This window comes from Periplaneta americana, chromosome 15 (assembly GCF_040183065.1).
Source record: "Periplaneta americana isolate PAMFEO1 chromosome 15, P.americana_PAMFEO1_priV1, whole genome shotgun sequence".
In the NCBI taxonomy this organism is placed as follows: Eukaryota; Metazoa; Arthropoda; class Insecta; order Blattodea; family Blattidae; genus Periplaneta; species Periplaneta americana.
The window spans coordinates 65160962-65178389 of record NC_091131.1 but is presented as its reverse complement, the minus strand read 5'-3'; the positions used below and the strand labels follow the sequence as shown (position 1 = coordinate 65178389).

Here is a 17428-nt window from a genome sequence, read left to right as displayed (position 1 = left end):
GGGGTAGTCTTATATATATGTGTGTGTGTAAAACGCAATAAGACAAATAAGTTTTTAAAATTAGGTAAGAGTAGGGCTAAATACACGAATTAATTTAAAATTGTTGGATACAGCTACAATGCCGGCACTTTGCCGATTTCGCACAACGAAAGGATTTTACCCTTTTTTTCCTCCGAAGCTCTAGCGGAAAGGTTCGCGACCAGCAGCTTTTATTTATTTTTCTTCGCGAAGTCAGTCACATTCAATTTAAATGACACAGAATAGCTCACTCACTTGTTGCTAATTTTTACATTCACACCTGAAACTGATATCTTTCTCTGAATGATTGACTTCTGAAGTACGGTTTTGCGAAAACCGATACCATCAGTAGAAGAAGAGAGGGAATTTGTCTCTGCTATGACAATGAAAGAACTAACGGAATAGAGAGTATGGTATGTAGTTTGAGGATAAACAGACTAAGAGAGATGATGTTCTTCTTTGTCAGAGTGGAGACAATTGAAGAAGTAACGGGACAACGGGACAGAGAATTGTTTCAGAATCCTGTTTTCACTTGCAGTCTTTCCATCAGCATTTATGATTGATAATGTACATTGCTTTGCAAAAATCTACAACCCTGTATTGTACATATAGGCTATCGGAGGAGTTTGTTATATGGATGTATATAAAATATATAATATAAATTTACATTTTCTTTTTAAAGTAGAGGCGGTCTTATATGGGATGGGGTCTAATAAGCGAGTAAATACGGTACCTATTGCACCCCCCTACCATCTGTAGGAGACCAACTCCAAAGTTCCCAATTCAAATCTGGATAAGTTGGAGTAGAAATTGTAGTGGACAATAATAGCGTTATGTTATGTGAATGAGGGCATCTTGGAATAATCCCGTTTCCCCTGTTATTGCACCATTTCTCCATAGCTGGTGAATCGTCCTTCATCACCGGTGCAATATCTACGGAAAACTATTGTACCGTACCTTTCCGGGAGACCTCTCTTAAGGCTGGTTCACAATAAACCGAGAACGGAGACGAAAACAAGAACGAGAACGGAAATATTGTTAAAATAAATGTATTTAAATGTCAGCATTCACAATTAACTATTGTGAATACTCACATTTAAATACATGTATTTTAAAATTATTTCCGGTCTCGTTCTCGTTGTCGTTTCCGTTCCCGGTTTATTGTGAATCAGTCTGTACGGTACCTTAAAGACAGTATTCACAATAGTTTTCGATATAGGCAACATCATCGTCCATCGGTCATGGTACGATGATACTAAAACAATTCTGACATTGAATTGCACCTGATAATAGAAATATCGATGTGAAAGTGAGTGTTATTTAATCCTGTTTGTCTTATGTTGCAGGCGTACGCGAACAGCTACGGTGGGGCGGGCGGCGAGACGTTCGGCCCCGAATCGCCCTTCTTCCCGTTCGGCAATGCGCCGCGCCGGCCGCCGGCCACAGGTGAGTCGTCATCCCGCGGCCTGGGAGCCGCCGGCTGCAGCGCGCTTGTTTGTTTGCTCTGGCTAATTCGCACAAGATGGGCCAAGATCACAACTAATTACAGCGCTGCCCGCTCTTCGTTTGTTTTGTCCCACACTTTTGCTTCTGGGCGTGTTTTGTGTCGCCTCGTATTGCTTGTCATTAAATCACTGCCCGCGCGACACCGGCACTCAGGTAGTGTAACAGCACCAGCGCTATGCTTTCCATTGCTATTGTTATTACATAATTTTTCCAGTATAGTGAACTTCATGGTGCACGGAGCTAGAATCTGGGTTAAGTTTTATCCCTCTGAAAATACTACTGCCCCAGTATAACTTGAGATCATTACTTCAACAACTATATACAGAGACATCATTTAATTTTTACTTCAATTTTTATTGTACCTGAGTTTTTTAATGTACTTCACTCCCACCACTTCTACTAGTAAACTTCCACCCTTCCTCCACACAGAACCAAGACCACATATACAGTCAAAGTCTTCTTAGTAAACAGTTATGAGTGAGTGAGTATAGTACGTTCCAGAAATATGGTCGCATTTTGCAGTAAAGAAAGACCATTATTTAATTATATTTTCGCACAGGTATTGTGTCTGTTTGGTTACGTGGTTTCCTGGTTTCCCCCACCCGTTTCTGTTAGCCTGTTTGTAAAGGCTAGTGGCTGGTCTGTCTTAGCTCTTTTCTGAAAACATTTGCTGTAAGGAATTGGACGTCTATGTAACATTATAAAGTGTTTAAAATAATTTACATAAAATGTCCTCGTTAAGTAAGTAACTTTCACGTGATTTTCCCCTTTCTACGACCCTGCGACATAACCACTTGGACGGACAGTAGATAGTAAATTCATCAATACTGTTTTCGCTGTAAGAAAAATCCTAATGTAAACACAAGCATGTGGCTGTCATACCCGTTATTGGCACACAGTCGAAACACTCACACGACGCAGGAAAATATAGTTCCGTATTTGAAAACTATCATCTTGTATTATTAGAAAATAAAAAAATTGGATTCTAGTTGTTAAATACAATTAAACTTATAACTTCACTCATATGTAAAACGCTATGTAAAAGAAAAGCTATTTTTATATTTTGTTATGTACTGTGAACACGGATAAATACCAAAAGTAATACCGAGGTAGTCTGTTCTTGTAACAAGGTAGGTCACTTGAGCTCGTAGTTGTTCACGTAAGCACGTGGTACTAAAGTATGGCTTCTGCATCCTTGGTGTGTGTGGTTATTAAACATAAGAGTGGAAGCCCTCTCAAAAGCGGAGAAAAACAAATAGTCTTAAATGTATATAATAAGTTATGTGAGATTTAATTACAGTAATTATGAAGTAAATGTTTCCTAAGCAAATGAATGTATAGTAGTGAGGTTAGGCCTACTTGACGAGTAAGGGGAAATGTTTAACATGAAACAGAATGTACAACAGTGGGCGGGAACATGTACTGAGAATCTATGGCGCCAAACAGTGGCCAATGAAGCCTCATATGTAAAACTCTATGTAAAAGAAAAGCTACTTTTATATTTTGTTATGGACTATGAACACGGATAAATACCAAAAGTAATACCGAGGTAGTCTGTTCTTGTAACAAGGTAGCGTCGCTTGAGCTCGTAGTTGTTCACGTAAGCACGTGGTACTGAAGTATGGCTTCTGCATCCTTGGTGTGTGTGGTTATTAAACATAAGAGTGGAGCCCTCTCAAAAGCGGAGAAAAACAAGTAGTCTTAAATGTATATAATAAGTTATGTGAGATTTAATTACAGTAATTATGAAGTAAATGTTTCCTAAGCAAATGAATGTATTAGTTGTGAGGTTAGGCCTACTCGACGAGTAAGGGGAAATGTTTAACATGAAACAGAATGTACAACAGTGGGCGGGATCATGTACTGAGAATCTATGGCGCCAATCAGCGGCCAATGAAGCCTCACTTCAGTCACCTGCTATTGTTTATATTAGGATTTTTCTTACAGCGAAAAGATTATAGTGAAGATTGAATTTACAGTACGTAAGGTACTCTGTTATAGAGTAAGTACAGAATTACTTCAACAGGCGCAGGATTATGGCCCGCCTTGTCGACTGTTTGAGTGCTTTGGATTATTTCTTTTGGGGTACTGTAAAACAGTTTGCTAAACATCCTGCTACAATACAAGAATTAAATACATTCAAGATATAATATTTTAAATTTCAGAAGATATGTTTAAAAAGGTTTTCGATAATATGCACGAAATAACTGAAGCTTGTATCGAAATGAACGTCCACCATTTTCAACTATTTGTTTAAAATATCGAGATTTTGATTATTTTTCAATTTAAATGCACTCTCCATATTGTATGCTAATATGCTGTAGACAGTGTAGGCTACTATACATTGCATAATGAATACGTCTGCCTGGATAGTTCAGTTAGTGAGTAAAAACACTTATTGTTAATACGGTACTGTATTTTGATTAAATAAATTCTAACTCAGGAATTGTGATTTACCCACACAAATATGCGTAGAGCTTCATTTTCTGGTGGCAGGCCTCCCAAGAACGTGCATCACTATCAACAGGTTCAAAGCCGACTTTAAAAAGTTTAAACAACTCATGAACTTGTGTACGAGTCATACGATATGCCAGCGTTTTCCAACCTTTTCCAGCATGCGGCATAATAAAGGTATAATTGAGGACCGTTTTTGCAAAACTTGCTAACTAAAAATTGTCAAAATTGAGATTTTGGTGGATTAGTTAACATAAGACAGGCCTCTACATGATGCTAAAGGCTTCTTATGAAAATCTTATTATTTCCTTCACAGTAGTGTGTCAAAGTGTGATCGTTTTTTCAAACTTGTTTTCTGCTATGTGAGAGCTATAGCAAACTTGCAGTTATTTCAGTTTTTTGTGTTTCCTATAAAATTTAGTTTTTACCGTTAACAGATTTTGCAAAAACGGTCCTCAATTAAAATCCCACGGCACATTTATATAATGTAAACTAGTAGTTACGAACCAAGGAGGAATTTTGAGGGTTTTAGGAGGGAATGTGTTTGCCGACTGTTGACTTGTGCCGCATTCGCTGAATGTTGACTGTTGTGGACTCATTTATTTTATGCTGTTTTCACTTTTATTCTTCCAGTTTATTTTGTCGCGGCACACTGGCACACTGTTGAAAATGGCTGCAATATGCCCAGAACTTTTTTGTAACTAAGTTTGCAAGTTTCCCCAAATGGTGTGGAAACGTTATGAATTTTTTCGTTTTGATATAGCTATACCACATAAGAACAAAACACTCCTGTGAAGAAACTCTGCAGAATTGAACAACAAATTGAAGACGTGTTTTATGATTAATTGATTAATGATGAAACCTCTCCTTCCATGGACACGAGGTTGCCTACGCTTCAACCATACAGTGTAGGTGTCTCTGAACTCTGCACAGCGGTCAGATGTAAACAAGAGCAGGTTTCATACATATAGGCAAAGTATACTTCGGTGGAACATAAACGTTGCGCACTATCTGTTCGGAACATTCGGAGTGAAATACAACCAATGTAAAGTTGTTACTCTTGGTAGTCCTCTATGGAGTGTACAATTCAACTAAAGCCTACATATATTAGAATGACTTAATATAGCACTATAGGTTAGATAGCAATCGACTTACTACCGCACTGGACACGTAGCACCATAGTTCAGCACTATTGCTGTAACCAGACGGTACAGAAAGCAATTCTAACCCCCTTCTCTCTGACGTCATGTACAATATTCGAGTTAAATATATGCTGGTATCGTGTTTAGGAAGGAATTGTTTCATCTGTACTTATGATACGCATGCGCAGTAGGTACCAGCTTTCCGCTGGTCTGCGCTGTTAATCAGTTACGAAGCCAGTCTGGATATTTTTTTATCATATCTCGTAGATTGGCAGAGAACGTTTATCGCTTTGGCTTCTTTATTAACTTGTGATCTTCGCACTGACCTGCGTCCATCTAGTGATATGAAATGTTTGGATATGCATTTAATGTATAGGCCTAATCCCATTGCTGATTAAAACCAAAACAAACAAAAGGTGAGAAAAAAGGAAGTCCCGAGAAAAGAATGGTGGACTATTCAGAAGAGGTGTTGTTTAGCTTTCTTTTATGAAAAACTCAACATTTCGATGATTGATTCTAGTTTCGTCTTCAGATGAAGTTGATGAGAAGTGTATTCTACGCTTCTGGGCATTAAAAATGGTCAAGTTGAAATGACTGGCCGACGATTAACAACAGGAAGAGAGGTGTTATAAATGAAATAATAAAGGATTTTGGAAGGTAACAGTTATGTGAAAGAAGAAGAACTGAAATGAAATACTGTATAAAATAAAATACTTGTGTGGATTAGAAAAAGAGAATATAATACAGATAAGGAAAGTGTGTGTTAACAGTGAAATGAATAAAATAAAATGTAAATAATAAATCGTAAACACTGAAAAACTCAGAGTGCCACCATCTATCAACTTGAAGCAGTAGCTATTGGGAGACATGGTTATTGAACATAAGGTGTCGTCGAAGTTCAATAACTTCGTCGTGTATCCAAATATTGGGAAGTTCGGATTGGGTTGGCTCTTTTCTAAAGAACAAGTGGGTTTCACAATTCATGTACCTCTCCATTCCAAAAAAAAAAAAAAAAAAAAAAAAATCGACTTTAAGAAACTGTGCTGTAACGAGATTTCTTGTTTTTAATTTCACATTTTCTTCGTTCATACTGTAAGTTCAAGGATGAAGTGGTCCGCTACCAGACGCGAGTCTTTGGTTGGTTTGTTGACCTGTGTTAGTACTTGTATTAAACTCAAATTAGTTTCCTGATTCATACAGAAAGCAATTCACCGATTCCCGATGACTAGGAAAGGTTGCTGTTTTTTTTACTATCGTGGTGCAACATGAACTTAAAGCTGTGAGAGCTTATGTCTCATGAACTAGTCGTACTTGCTTAGCTATAAACTTTATTTCTGTATCCTCAGAGATATATCCATCCCCCCCCCCCCGATATTTCCAGCTTTTAAAGTTTTCGAGTCTAGGACGGAACTCTCCGGAGTTAAGACAAGTAGCCCACAATTTAGAGCTCTCACACAGCTTTTCTGCCAGTTAAAGAAACCTTTTCAAGAAGCGAGATTCGCTCTTGCCTTTTTAGATTTTTCGTCCTCCACTTTCCTTCCTCTTAACCTGGTTTAGAAGTTCTGGAATTTAATATTTGTTTACAGTCCGTAGTAAGAAGATATCCATCAATTAGAAAATGACGTTTAAAAGTAATAGTGGCGTAGGAAGAGTGAAACTCTTGTTAATAATAAACACTGCTCACACTTCCTCAAGCCCAGCAGAGAGACTTCTCAAGATCAAGGGGCCTTGTCACCTGGCTCTCATCGAGCGACTCTTCTGCTGATACCAACTTCGCAGAGTTCTCGATATTCGAGTACAGCCAAAATAGTATAACACAGTGTACAGAATGGAACAGAAGTCCGGCTCCAATATGCAGCAGACAACAGACATTGCACATTAGATTGAGAAAAGAGTTGTGACGTGTGCTGCTGTATTTGGAAGATGTAATTACTCCATATTTTCCTCCCCGACACCGTAGCCGATGAATCATACTTTTATGTTAGTATATTTCAATGTACCTCAGTTGGATGACATGCCATCAGAACCACAGATAGATACGAGGGAGGATCTAAAAGTAATGCACAACAACTTTTTGTGGCAACGTATTTAATAGGTAAGCAAAACGAAACAATGCAGAAAAAAGGTACTGGTTTTACCTATTTTTCAACACAGGAACCAAGTCTCTCGACACATTTCCCCCATCGTGACACCAGATTCAGTATTTCTCGTTCATAAAACTCCATTTTTGAGCCTGCGCACGACTGATTTCACTTCTTCATCCGAATCAAACCGTTGGCCTCCTAGGAATTTTTCATTGGTCCGAAGTGAAACTCAGACGGTAAGAGATCTGGGCTGTAGGGTTGGTGACTGCCGCCTCAATGCCTCTGACATTGGGTGGTGTTAGAGCGGTCACTGGTCGACCGGAACGTGCTTCGTCGGTATGATTTACTCGACCCTCTTCGAAGAACCTGCACCACCTGGAGATGTTATGGTCCAGACAATCAGCACCATACACTTCCAACATTTCCCTGTGGATTTCATTAGGATATTTTGTTTTGCTCAGAAAAACTGACTACACCTCGCAGCTTTTCACAAGTAGACGATGCTAAGAAAGCAACCCCAACTATAACAAAAATAACTAACAAAATAAAAATAATAAATAAACCAAAAATCTCCTTAAACATAAATACTAGCTATAGAAAAACCTATATTTGAAGACTCTAAATCCATCGCACTTATCACTTAGCACACGTTCCATTTTTACTCAGTAGTTACCGCTCGTTCCGCCAGGGTGACACCTAATCGAGCCATTGCTGTCTGTAGCGCAAGATTCAAACTAACCATCTTCCAACTTTGAACGTCCTAACCAAAATAGTATACCGTAAAGAAATTGTGCGTTACTTTCCGATCCTCCCTAGTATATGGTTTCAGTTACCTGGTTGAGGTTTTTTTTCGGGATTTTCCCTCAACCCAATATGAGCAAATGCTGGGTAACTTTCGGTGTTGGACCCCGGACTCATTTCACCGGCATTATCACCTTCAGCTCATTCACACGCTAAATAACCTCAGATGTTAATAAAGCGTCGTAAAATAACCTACTAAATATATATATATATATATATATATATATATATATATATATATATATATATATGGTTTCAGCAAGTGATGCCCCGCCTCATTTCAGTGGCTACTCGCGCATTCTTAAACGAAACATCTCTAGTGAAATGAATAGAACGACATGGATAATAGAATCGCCATTGAGATCTTAGTTTTTTTTTTCAATGGAAACACCCGAATTCACTGTTTATGTCAACAGATCAAGAAGACTGCAGGCACTCAGAAATAACATAACATAATATGAAGCAACACGAAGGAATCCCTTTACGCTTCGAAATGTGCGAAAGTATTGTTGTCAGGTTACCAAATGTTTAGCAGAAGCTGGAGGTCAATTCGAACACCTCTTGTAATTCCTGGGTCCTTACAGAGTTGTAATTAATTCATTTGTGGCATTCAATTCCATTACAAACCTATTGGATCAGACTTCTGACTCATCTCTATGATTATGAACATTTCTTAGTTAAAAATAGCAAAATCCATTGTATCTGTTGTGTTGTATTATATTTGTTGTAGTCCATATCTGTGGAGTAACGGTTAGCGCGTCTGGCCGCGAAACCAGGTGACCCGGGTTCGATTCCCGATTGGGGCAAGTTACCTGGTTGAGGTTTTTTCCGGGGTTTTCCCTCAACCCAATATGAGCAAATGCCGGGTAACTTTCGGTGCTGGACTCGGACTCATTTCACCGGCATTATCACCTTCACCTCATTCAGACGCTAAATAACCTGAGATGTTGATAAAGCGTCGTAAAATAACCTACTAAAATGAACAAAAAATATATTTGTTGTATAGAATATCATAATACTAGGATGTCGGATTTTCTCACCGGAGACACGAGCCTACATAAAGTGAAATTTGTTGTCGACAAAAGTGGTATTGAGTAAGTTCACCCGGGATACTTCTTTATCACTCTTATCATCCCACTTTTCTTCATAATGCATGATCATTCTAATCGGTGCAGTAACAGTGGAAAATTATTGAATAGAAAATGGAATGGAATATCTATAGCAAATGATCCGTGGACAAAGTACTGAGTCGTTCAGAAATGTTTCGAATTTTGTTATTTATAAAACATTACTAGATAACGATTTCAAAATTCCTACCGCCTTAGTGAGTGTAGTAGTAGTAGTAGTGGACATATATATCAAGATAGGGAACTAGGAAGTCATGCTGGAAGAAAGACTGGCTGCTTGAAATGATCACGCTTTAGGGAAATTTGTCCAACAGTGCAGCGCAGTTTAGTCGTTCCATTTTTTTTATCAAAGGGATGTGCGGCTGCGAAAATTCATAGACAGTTTTGGAGACTTACGGCCCGGATATTATGAGTGTTCGAAGTATGTCTCAATGATATCTTAAATTTATAACACAGCGAACTTAATTTTCGGTCAGTTATTAGGCCTATTATGACAGACCGTTAATAACCACAAGAAATGATAACATCGTTGATACCTGTGTGTGTGTGCGTGCGCGCGCGCGCGCGCGTGTGTATGTGTGTAAAATTATGTACTTTACATATATATCATTGGCCTTATACCAAAAAAAAAAAAATATTTTTTTATTTTATTGGGTTATTTTACGACGCTGTATCAACATCTAGGTTATTAGCGTCTGAATGAAATGAAGGTGATAATGCCGGTGAAATGAGTCCGGGGTCCAGCACCGAAAGTTACCCAGCATTTGCTCGTATTGGGTTGAGGGAAAACCCCGGAAAAAACCTCAACCAGGTAACTTGCCCCGACCGGGATTCGAACCTGGGCCACCTGGTTTCGCGGCCAGACGTGCTGGCCGTTACTCCACAGGTGTTTATACCAAAAATGTGTACGTGGAACTTTGATGATGATGTTTTTAGAACGTTTAAATTTCCAATATTTTATCGCTTTTAATGGGGAAAAATTATGTTTTGATCAAAATTTAAGCTGGGGTACTTAGGATAAAAAAATATATTTTGCTAAACTATAAAATGATGATTAAAAACTTCGAAAATGCAGTTAGGAAAAAACAGCCAAAAATGTACATAGATACCTTTGACATAAGGGCGACGATATATCGACGACGAACTTTTTTCCTATACCTGTGCACATAATAATCGTCAGTAACGGCAGCAGACTGTCTGTAGTTTACTCGATGTTTAGGAACTCTCGATACACGAATTCCTTAAAAAATTTCCATAAAAGAAATTCAAGGAATGCATGCCCGGAAACGTCGGTTTCTCCTCCACCAATCCATCTCTGCAGAAATATTATGTTCAGATCGCGCCGAGCCACTACGCCGTTATGTTGATAAGCCGAATTGCCAAGGGAGTATCTTCTAGCAACAATGGGAGCACCTTGCCGAGGAAAGCCGCGTACATCGGTCTGGAGAAGTGTCCTGAAAAGAAATAAGATCACAGTAACCTGGTACGCACAATGCCGACCCATCCAATCAATCTCCATTGCCTATGTCTTCTCTCACGTATTGCGTGGAGATTTTCGTGCTGCCACAGGTAACAATTATGGAAATAGAAAACATCCTCTTGCGAGAACAGCGTCTTATCCTTCCATAGAATGCGTTCTAAGATCGGGGTTCTGTTGCAGCGCAGTTGTTGACCATCTATAGTACAGTAGTCCATGCGTGAATGGCGATCTCTCTGATGGTAGAGCCGATATACGTTATAGCTACGATAAACATGGGATAGTTCTGCATCCATAAGACAATGCGAAAACCCAGAAGCTTTCTCTCCACGTTGCACACCGCGAAAGTCTCAAATTGTTCGATTATAACACTGTTGTAATTACTGTAACCACCAAACTATCTACTCTCAATTAAATAACTCACAAGCAAACATTCTGATGGGGGCAGATAAAAAAAGTTATTTTTTTCTTCCACCATGTTAATAATGTTAAAAGAAGTCCTTATACAAATTTTGGCCACTCGACCGCAATTACGAGGGCCTTTACGGGCCTGGGGCCGTTAACAGAAAGAAAACACAATTTCATTGGAAAAATTTATTAGAACAGACTCAGCAATTGTTGAGTTATTTTTCAACATATTCCCCACTGGAATTGAGACATTTGTCATATCATGGGATCGATAGAGAGGTGCAGACGGCTGTAAAAACGCTGGTTCCCATTCCAGGCGGCTGACTTCTACGACACAAGGATACAAAAATTGGTCCCATGGTATGACAAATATCTCAGTTCCTGTGGGGGATATGTTGACAAATAGCACAAAAATTGCTGTATCTGTTTCAATAAATCTTTCCATACAATTGTGCTTTTTTCTGTAAACGGCCCCAGGGAAAATCACTTTCTGGACGGCCTCGTAATTGCGATCGAGTGGTCAAAATTTGTATAAGCACTTCTGTTGATATTATTAACATGGTGGAAAAAAACAAATTAACTTTTTCATCTGCCCCCATCAGAATGTTTGCTTGTCAGCTTAGGAATAGGTAGGTAAGTCTTGTTGACCGAATGGATCGTAAGATTCATAATATTAATTTTCAAACCTGAAGGGAAACGAAATGTCGGTAAACGGAGTAAAAGACTGCACTGAGGCTAAAAATTATTTTTAACATAACGGACTCTTCAACCAACAAATTGATGCATAAAGAAAAGTGAATGTTAACTGAAGTAATGCAGTACAAAATGGGAAAGTATGGGCAGTAAGAGGATACCGGGGTCGCTTAAAGGAAACAGCTATCGATATCAAAAATAGCGAATATCACCGCATTTCTGTAAACACGTTCAAAGGTTTTACAGGAAAGAAAACTGTACCTTACGGTACTTTGGAAAAGCCTGACTTGCTAACACAAGGTTGGTTATCCTTAGTCTTTTATTAGTAGGGAGCGGATTTTTATGTGCTAAAAAATTTAAATATATTTATTTTTATGTGCTAAAATGTACGAAAATATTTGCTAAAAATGAACAAAATATTTTTTTTTAAATATGACAAAAATACCTTACTTAGCTTGAAAAAAAAAGTTACTAGGTACTCACCAATCACACTTGAGTATCAGTTGCTAGTAGTTGTCCGAGAATTGCAGTGAACAACAAAGGTCACTTCCAAATTCTCCATCACAAATGCATGCCCATTATCTCTGAACAACGACTTATATACTGTGGAAACGATCTTTCCACATCACAGGACGTCCGACATGCATATTTAAAGAGAGGAATGTCACAAACATCTACATCGTTAATTTCACCTACAGGCACACCCTCCAATACTTATATCCACTGTTTTGCCGTGAATGCACACGTGAAGCAGCGGCAGTGTGCCTGTTTCCAGAAAAATGTTGGGTTACCTGAGAGCTCTGATCTGCACTTAGTGATTTACCACATGGTTGGCAAAATAACACTTTTCCATCGGTAGTAAAAATGTTTTTAAATTCATCTACATTTTGCTGTAGACGCGATCTTAAACTCGATTTGATTTTAGGATCTTAAGACGCTAATATACACACATCTTAACGTAAAAAAAATATTTCTAGCTACTGACTGACAATGTCGATGCCACCACGTCTACACTACGCAGCTTATGCTTATGGTCCGATAACGGGGAATCACAACAAGATGTATTTCCTCACTTCATAGGCATGAGCGAGAGGCGAGAGATTTGTTTAAATGAAATAGGGTAAATTAGGGTCTGTTGGACAGTCGGGCATGTTGAACACTTTGTACTTTAACGTGTTACCTCTCCACTTGTGGGCATCACATTCTGCTAGAAGTCAATGACGGAAGTAGCCCAATAGACCCTAATTTACCCTAATGTTTATACCCGAACTCTTATCCGTTGTGTTTCACAAATAAAGCGCTGAATGAAATCATCTTCAGCAACAATAAACATTCCTAATTATGTGTTCCAAAATCTCTCCTTATCCATGTTAATTTATTCTCATATAATAACACTGATATGCTACCTAACAGTTCTCAGAACTTGAGGCGATACTATTACAAAAATGGATCACGGATACACCACACAGCCCATAGAAACACGAAACAACCAAGAATTCTTAAAAAGATAACGTATTTCTGAGTGATATAATTGATTTAGTTTTAAAATATTTAAAAGTTCTTGTAAAAAAATTATTTAAGTAAAAAAACTCCAAGATTTATGTGTTTATAATAGATTTCATGAAAATATGTATTTACATAATTTTTTTGTGAAAATGTGTGTTTTATGTGAAATAAAATTCGGGTTTTAAACTTGAAACTTGACATTCGGAATTTTTAACTTTGTTAATTGTGTTTTATCACACGCAAGAAAAATATTTAATTACATAGGAATCCGCTCCTTATTCATTAGACTGTTGGACAAGTGCTGTAAAACTGTATTAATCTCGAAAAGAATTAAACAACAAAAAGTGATAGGAGATTTGAGGAAATCCTTATGATTTTGTATAGCGCCTATGCAGGGTAATGGAATTTGGATCAAGTTTCGTATAATATGCAGAGTGATTCACGAATTCGTGCCATGCTCTAGGATCTGGTTTTTGACGTCATTGTGATGAAAAAAGTTCACATAAACATAATTATGTCATTTTTTTTTAAATTGAGTGAGTTACATCCTGAATGTTAAATATAAACGTGGAAATTATGAAGGTTTAAGTAACTTATTTAAATTATTTACGAGAATGATACTGGGTATATTATAAATTCATTAAAGAACATTCACATTATCAATCACCTGAATAATCTGTATTAAAACCGGTTTTCAAAGACTTCACCTTCTGCAGCAATACATGGAGTTGCCCGAGTGTGAACTGCGCGCGCCGCATTCCTTAATTTCCGTTGTGCTATGAATCTCCTTGGATACTAGGTAGATACGTTGTACCCTAGACCATATGTGTAACAGATATGTCGGAGTTATAGGCTTTGAGGTTAACTACTTTTGTCAGGTTTACCACGCTGCCATCTAGTTGTTACATAAGGAGTCACGTCATAAGACCCATTTGAATTGCATTAGCGACTGTGCTGCCATCTCGTGTTCGTTTACGGCGGACGGGTGGCGATCCTGGCGGTTGTTCTTTTCAAAGTGCTGCCCATTTTAACGTAGCGAGGAGTTATCTGTTACATATGATATAGGGTTGTACCAACTCTTCTCGCGTGTTCACTCTCACACTGTACATGTACATAATATCTTTAAACCATCCCACAAACAATAATTTAATGCCATCGTAGCACTGAGGACTGAACCTGTATTCTTCAGTGACTTAAACGTACGAACAAAAACACCAAGTGACGGCATTCTGCGGTCTGGAAATTTCCTATATTCGTGCACAGCATTTCTAGCATTTCTGTCACAAAAGCCATACACATAAATCATATCAGTGTACTCGATATTGGAAAACTGAAAGGCATTTTTGCGAACTCACGTACTAAATGAGAGGCAAAGGCAGACTACTGCCACAGCCTAGTATATACAGTCACGAAACTTGAGTTGTGAGGGTACTAGGAACTATAGACTGTGCCGGTACTATATTTCGCATTGTCTGTGATGAGGCGATAGTAACGATCCTAGTGGTTAGCAACTATCTATGGATGCATATTCCTTACGTATTGAGCTTCGTGACTGTGTTACTACGGTGATCTTGCTTTGTGTTATCGGTGTTGCGTTATCTCTAACCCTGACCCTGATGTCATGACACTTTATGTCGCTGCTACCAGCTGTACTGTAATGCAAAGCTCCAGACGTCCAGAGAGAGAAAAGTTTACAAGGATGCGTATTATGGAAGAAAGAACTATGATTTTTACAAAACTATTCAAAATTAGACATTTATATATATGAACTTTTTTCTTCACAGTGATGTCGGGAATCAGATCCTAGAATATGGCACGATCTTCGTGTTTGTGAATCACCCTGTATATTGTAATCAGTTCTAATATTATCTTTGTATTCATGAAAATTGATATAAATTCTGCATCTGTGATATGTGCAAGAACCTAAAAATTTCGAACGGTAATAGTTTGTTATTATTATTATTATTATTATTATTATTATTATTATTATTATTATTATTATTATTATTGACTCTTTCCACTTTAGATTCAAAATTATCTCCAACATATGAGTTCAAAGTAACAATGGCGTAAGTAATAGTTTTCGAGATTTAAATTTATGAATGTCAGAGAAAAGTTCCCTTAAATTATATTTCAACAGATTTTTCAGTTGTATGGAACGCAGAAGTTAAAAAATATCTCATGTTTTGCAATTCTTGATTTACTCCATTGTTGCTTTTAACCCCTTATATCATAATCAGCGATATTTTCTACATCTCCCTGAAACTTCGTTCATGTTCCATATATAGGAATCCTGCTGAGTTCTGTTCAGCTGATATATTCTTCCATTTATTTTCACTTATTAAAACTCTAAATACTTATTTTCACCGTTATTTTATTTTTGTACTCTTTTAATTTTTTTTCTTACAAATCTTACGTGAATCGTTTCTAATCGTCCTATAAACAAACTCATAAAGTAATTCCTAATTGAGATTTCTGTCTTGATTTTTTGCATTTTATTACACATTTAAGTATGCTGGCGATTAACGAAAGTAAACAACTCTGAAAGTCCACCAATAGCTGTTACGGCAATTTTCCTCACCGACGACCCGAATTCAGATTCAGGCGAGTGCCGAATGTGGTGTGAAAAAGACTTGTGTTCGGGCATATTCTCTCGTGATTATTCATTCCCGTTCGTTTTTACCAGAATTCCCTAATTAGAATGGTAAAATCGTACTATCAATGCCATGTATTTACGCAACACTTACGCCATCATGAAAGTTACTTACTAGTGCAGCGGTTCTCAACTTATGATACGCGTACCACTGGTGTTTCGTGAGCCATTGCTGGGTGGTGCAGTACTTAGTCATTAATTCATTTAGTGTTCTGCCTAAGAACAGATCTTTCACTTCGAACCTAGCTTCCTCCAGTCTTTCCTATTTTGTGCCTTCCTCTTTGTTTCCTCATATGATCCATATATCTTAATGTCGTCTATGATCTGATATCTTTTTCTACCCCGAACTCTACTCCCGTTCACCATTCCTTCCAGTGCATCCTTCAGTAGGCAGTTTCTTCTCAGCCAGTTACCCAACAAATACCTTTTTCTCTTCTTGATCAGTTTCAGCATCATTCTTTCTTCACCCACTTTATCCAACATAGCTTCATTTCTTATTGTCTGTCCATTTCACACATTCTATTTTTCACATTTCAAATGCTTCTGTTCGCTTCTTTTCACTTTGTCGTAATAAAATATGAAATAAAAATATAAATTATCATAAAATATAAAAACATATAGCTGTTCGTTGTGAGTATATTTTATGGACCACTCTGTTGAATAAATTAAAAGAATAATGGAAGAGAGTGATCCCAAAATTCGCTCAATCCATTTGGCCATTTTTATAATTATTTGTGTGTGTCTGTGTGTATAATCACAATGACATCAGCCGAAGAATATCAGTGACCACAGGGATCCTGAATTGCAGAAAACTATTTACAAAGTACTGTAAGTGATTAAAAAATGTAAACAAATAACATAGAATTAAATAATATGGATTTGTACTACATTTTCACTGGGATTATGAAGTCTGGAAAAAATAAAATTAATAATAATTCAATTATTGTTAGGTTGGTTGAAATATAAATGATGGTGAAGAATCTTCTTCAAAGAGTCCTTAATTATTGAAACGTAAGTTTCACACAACCAGTTGAGAGGAACTCTAAGATTTTTTAGAAATGTCCATGATAATTTAGAAATTCCTCCTCTACAACCAAATAATAAGCCAATAATTGATCAGTTGTCTTCTGAAAGATTATACTTCAATGCCAGATAAGGAATGCAGGGCTCATAGATTGACTTCTTCTCTTTATCTACTTCATCAGCCTGTTGTAAATCTCTCTCAAATCTGATAGTCGGATCGATAATGATTGCTTTTTATGTACATCTGTTTATTGTAATTATATCGGCTGTACGATGTGAACCGTCAGTAGAGAGACAGTGGATTTCGTCATGAACTTGCCATCCTAAGGATTTTAGGGTAGAGACCAGTGCGGTTCTGACTTTGTGATGTCATGCATTAATGAGAAGTTTCTCTTTTGCACATGATCCCAGCACATGTCCATCTACATAAAATGATTATGTTTTAGACCGTTACCATTACAAGTAAAGATTCCTTTCTTCCAAAACAACACCAATCCTTGTCTAAAAGTTTGTGTTGTTGTGCATGTTACTTGACA

General features: G+C 37.5%; 1 protein-coding gene across 11 annotated transcripts in view; it reads left to right on the top strand.

Moving 5' to 3' along the window:
• The window catches only part of da (transcription factor daughterless), a 196742-nt gene that overhangs the window by 83625 nt on the left and 95689 nt on the right, over nucleotides 1–17428 (top strand). For all 11 annotated transcript variants that reach the window (XR_011336154.1, XR_011336153.1, XM_069847459.1 and 8 more), the window contains exon 3: nucleotides 1365–1464. Coding sequence is in view for 9 of the 11 variants with exons in the window: in XM_069847459.1 (XP_069703560.1) it covers nucleotides 1365–1464 (100 nt within the window). In the remaining 2 variants the exon portion in view is untranslated. The remainder of the gene's footprint in view (nucleotides 1–1364; nucleotides 1465–17428) is intronic.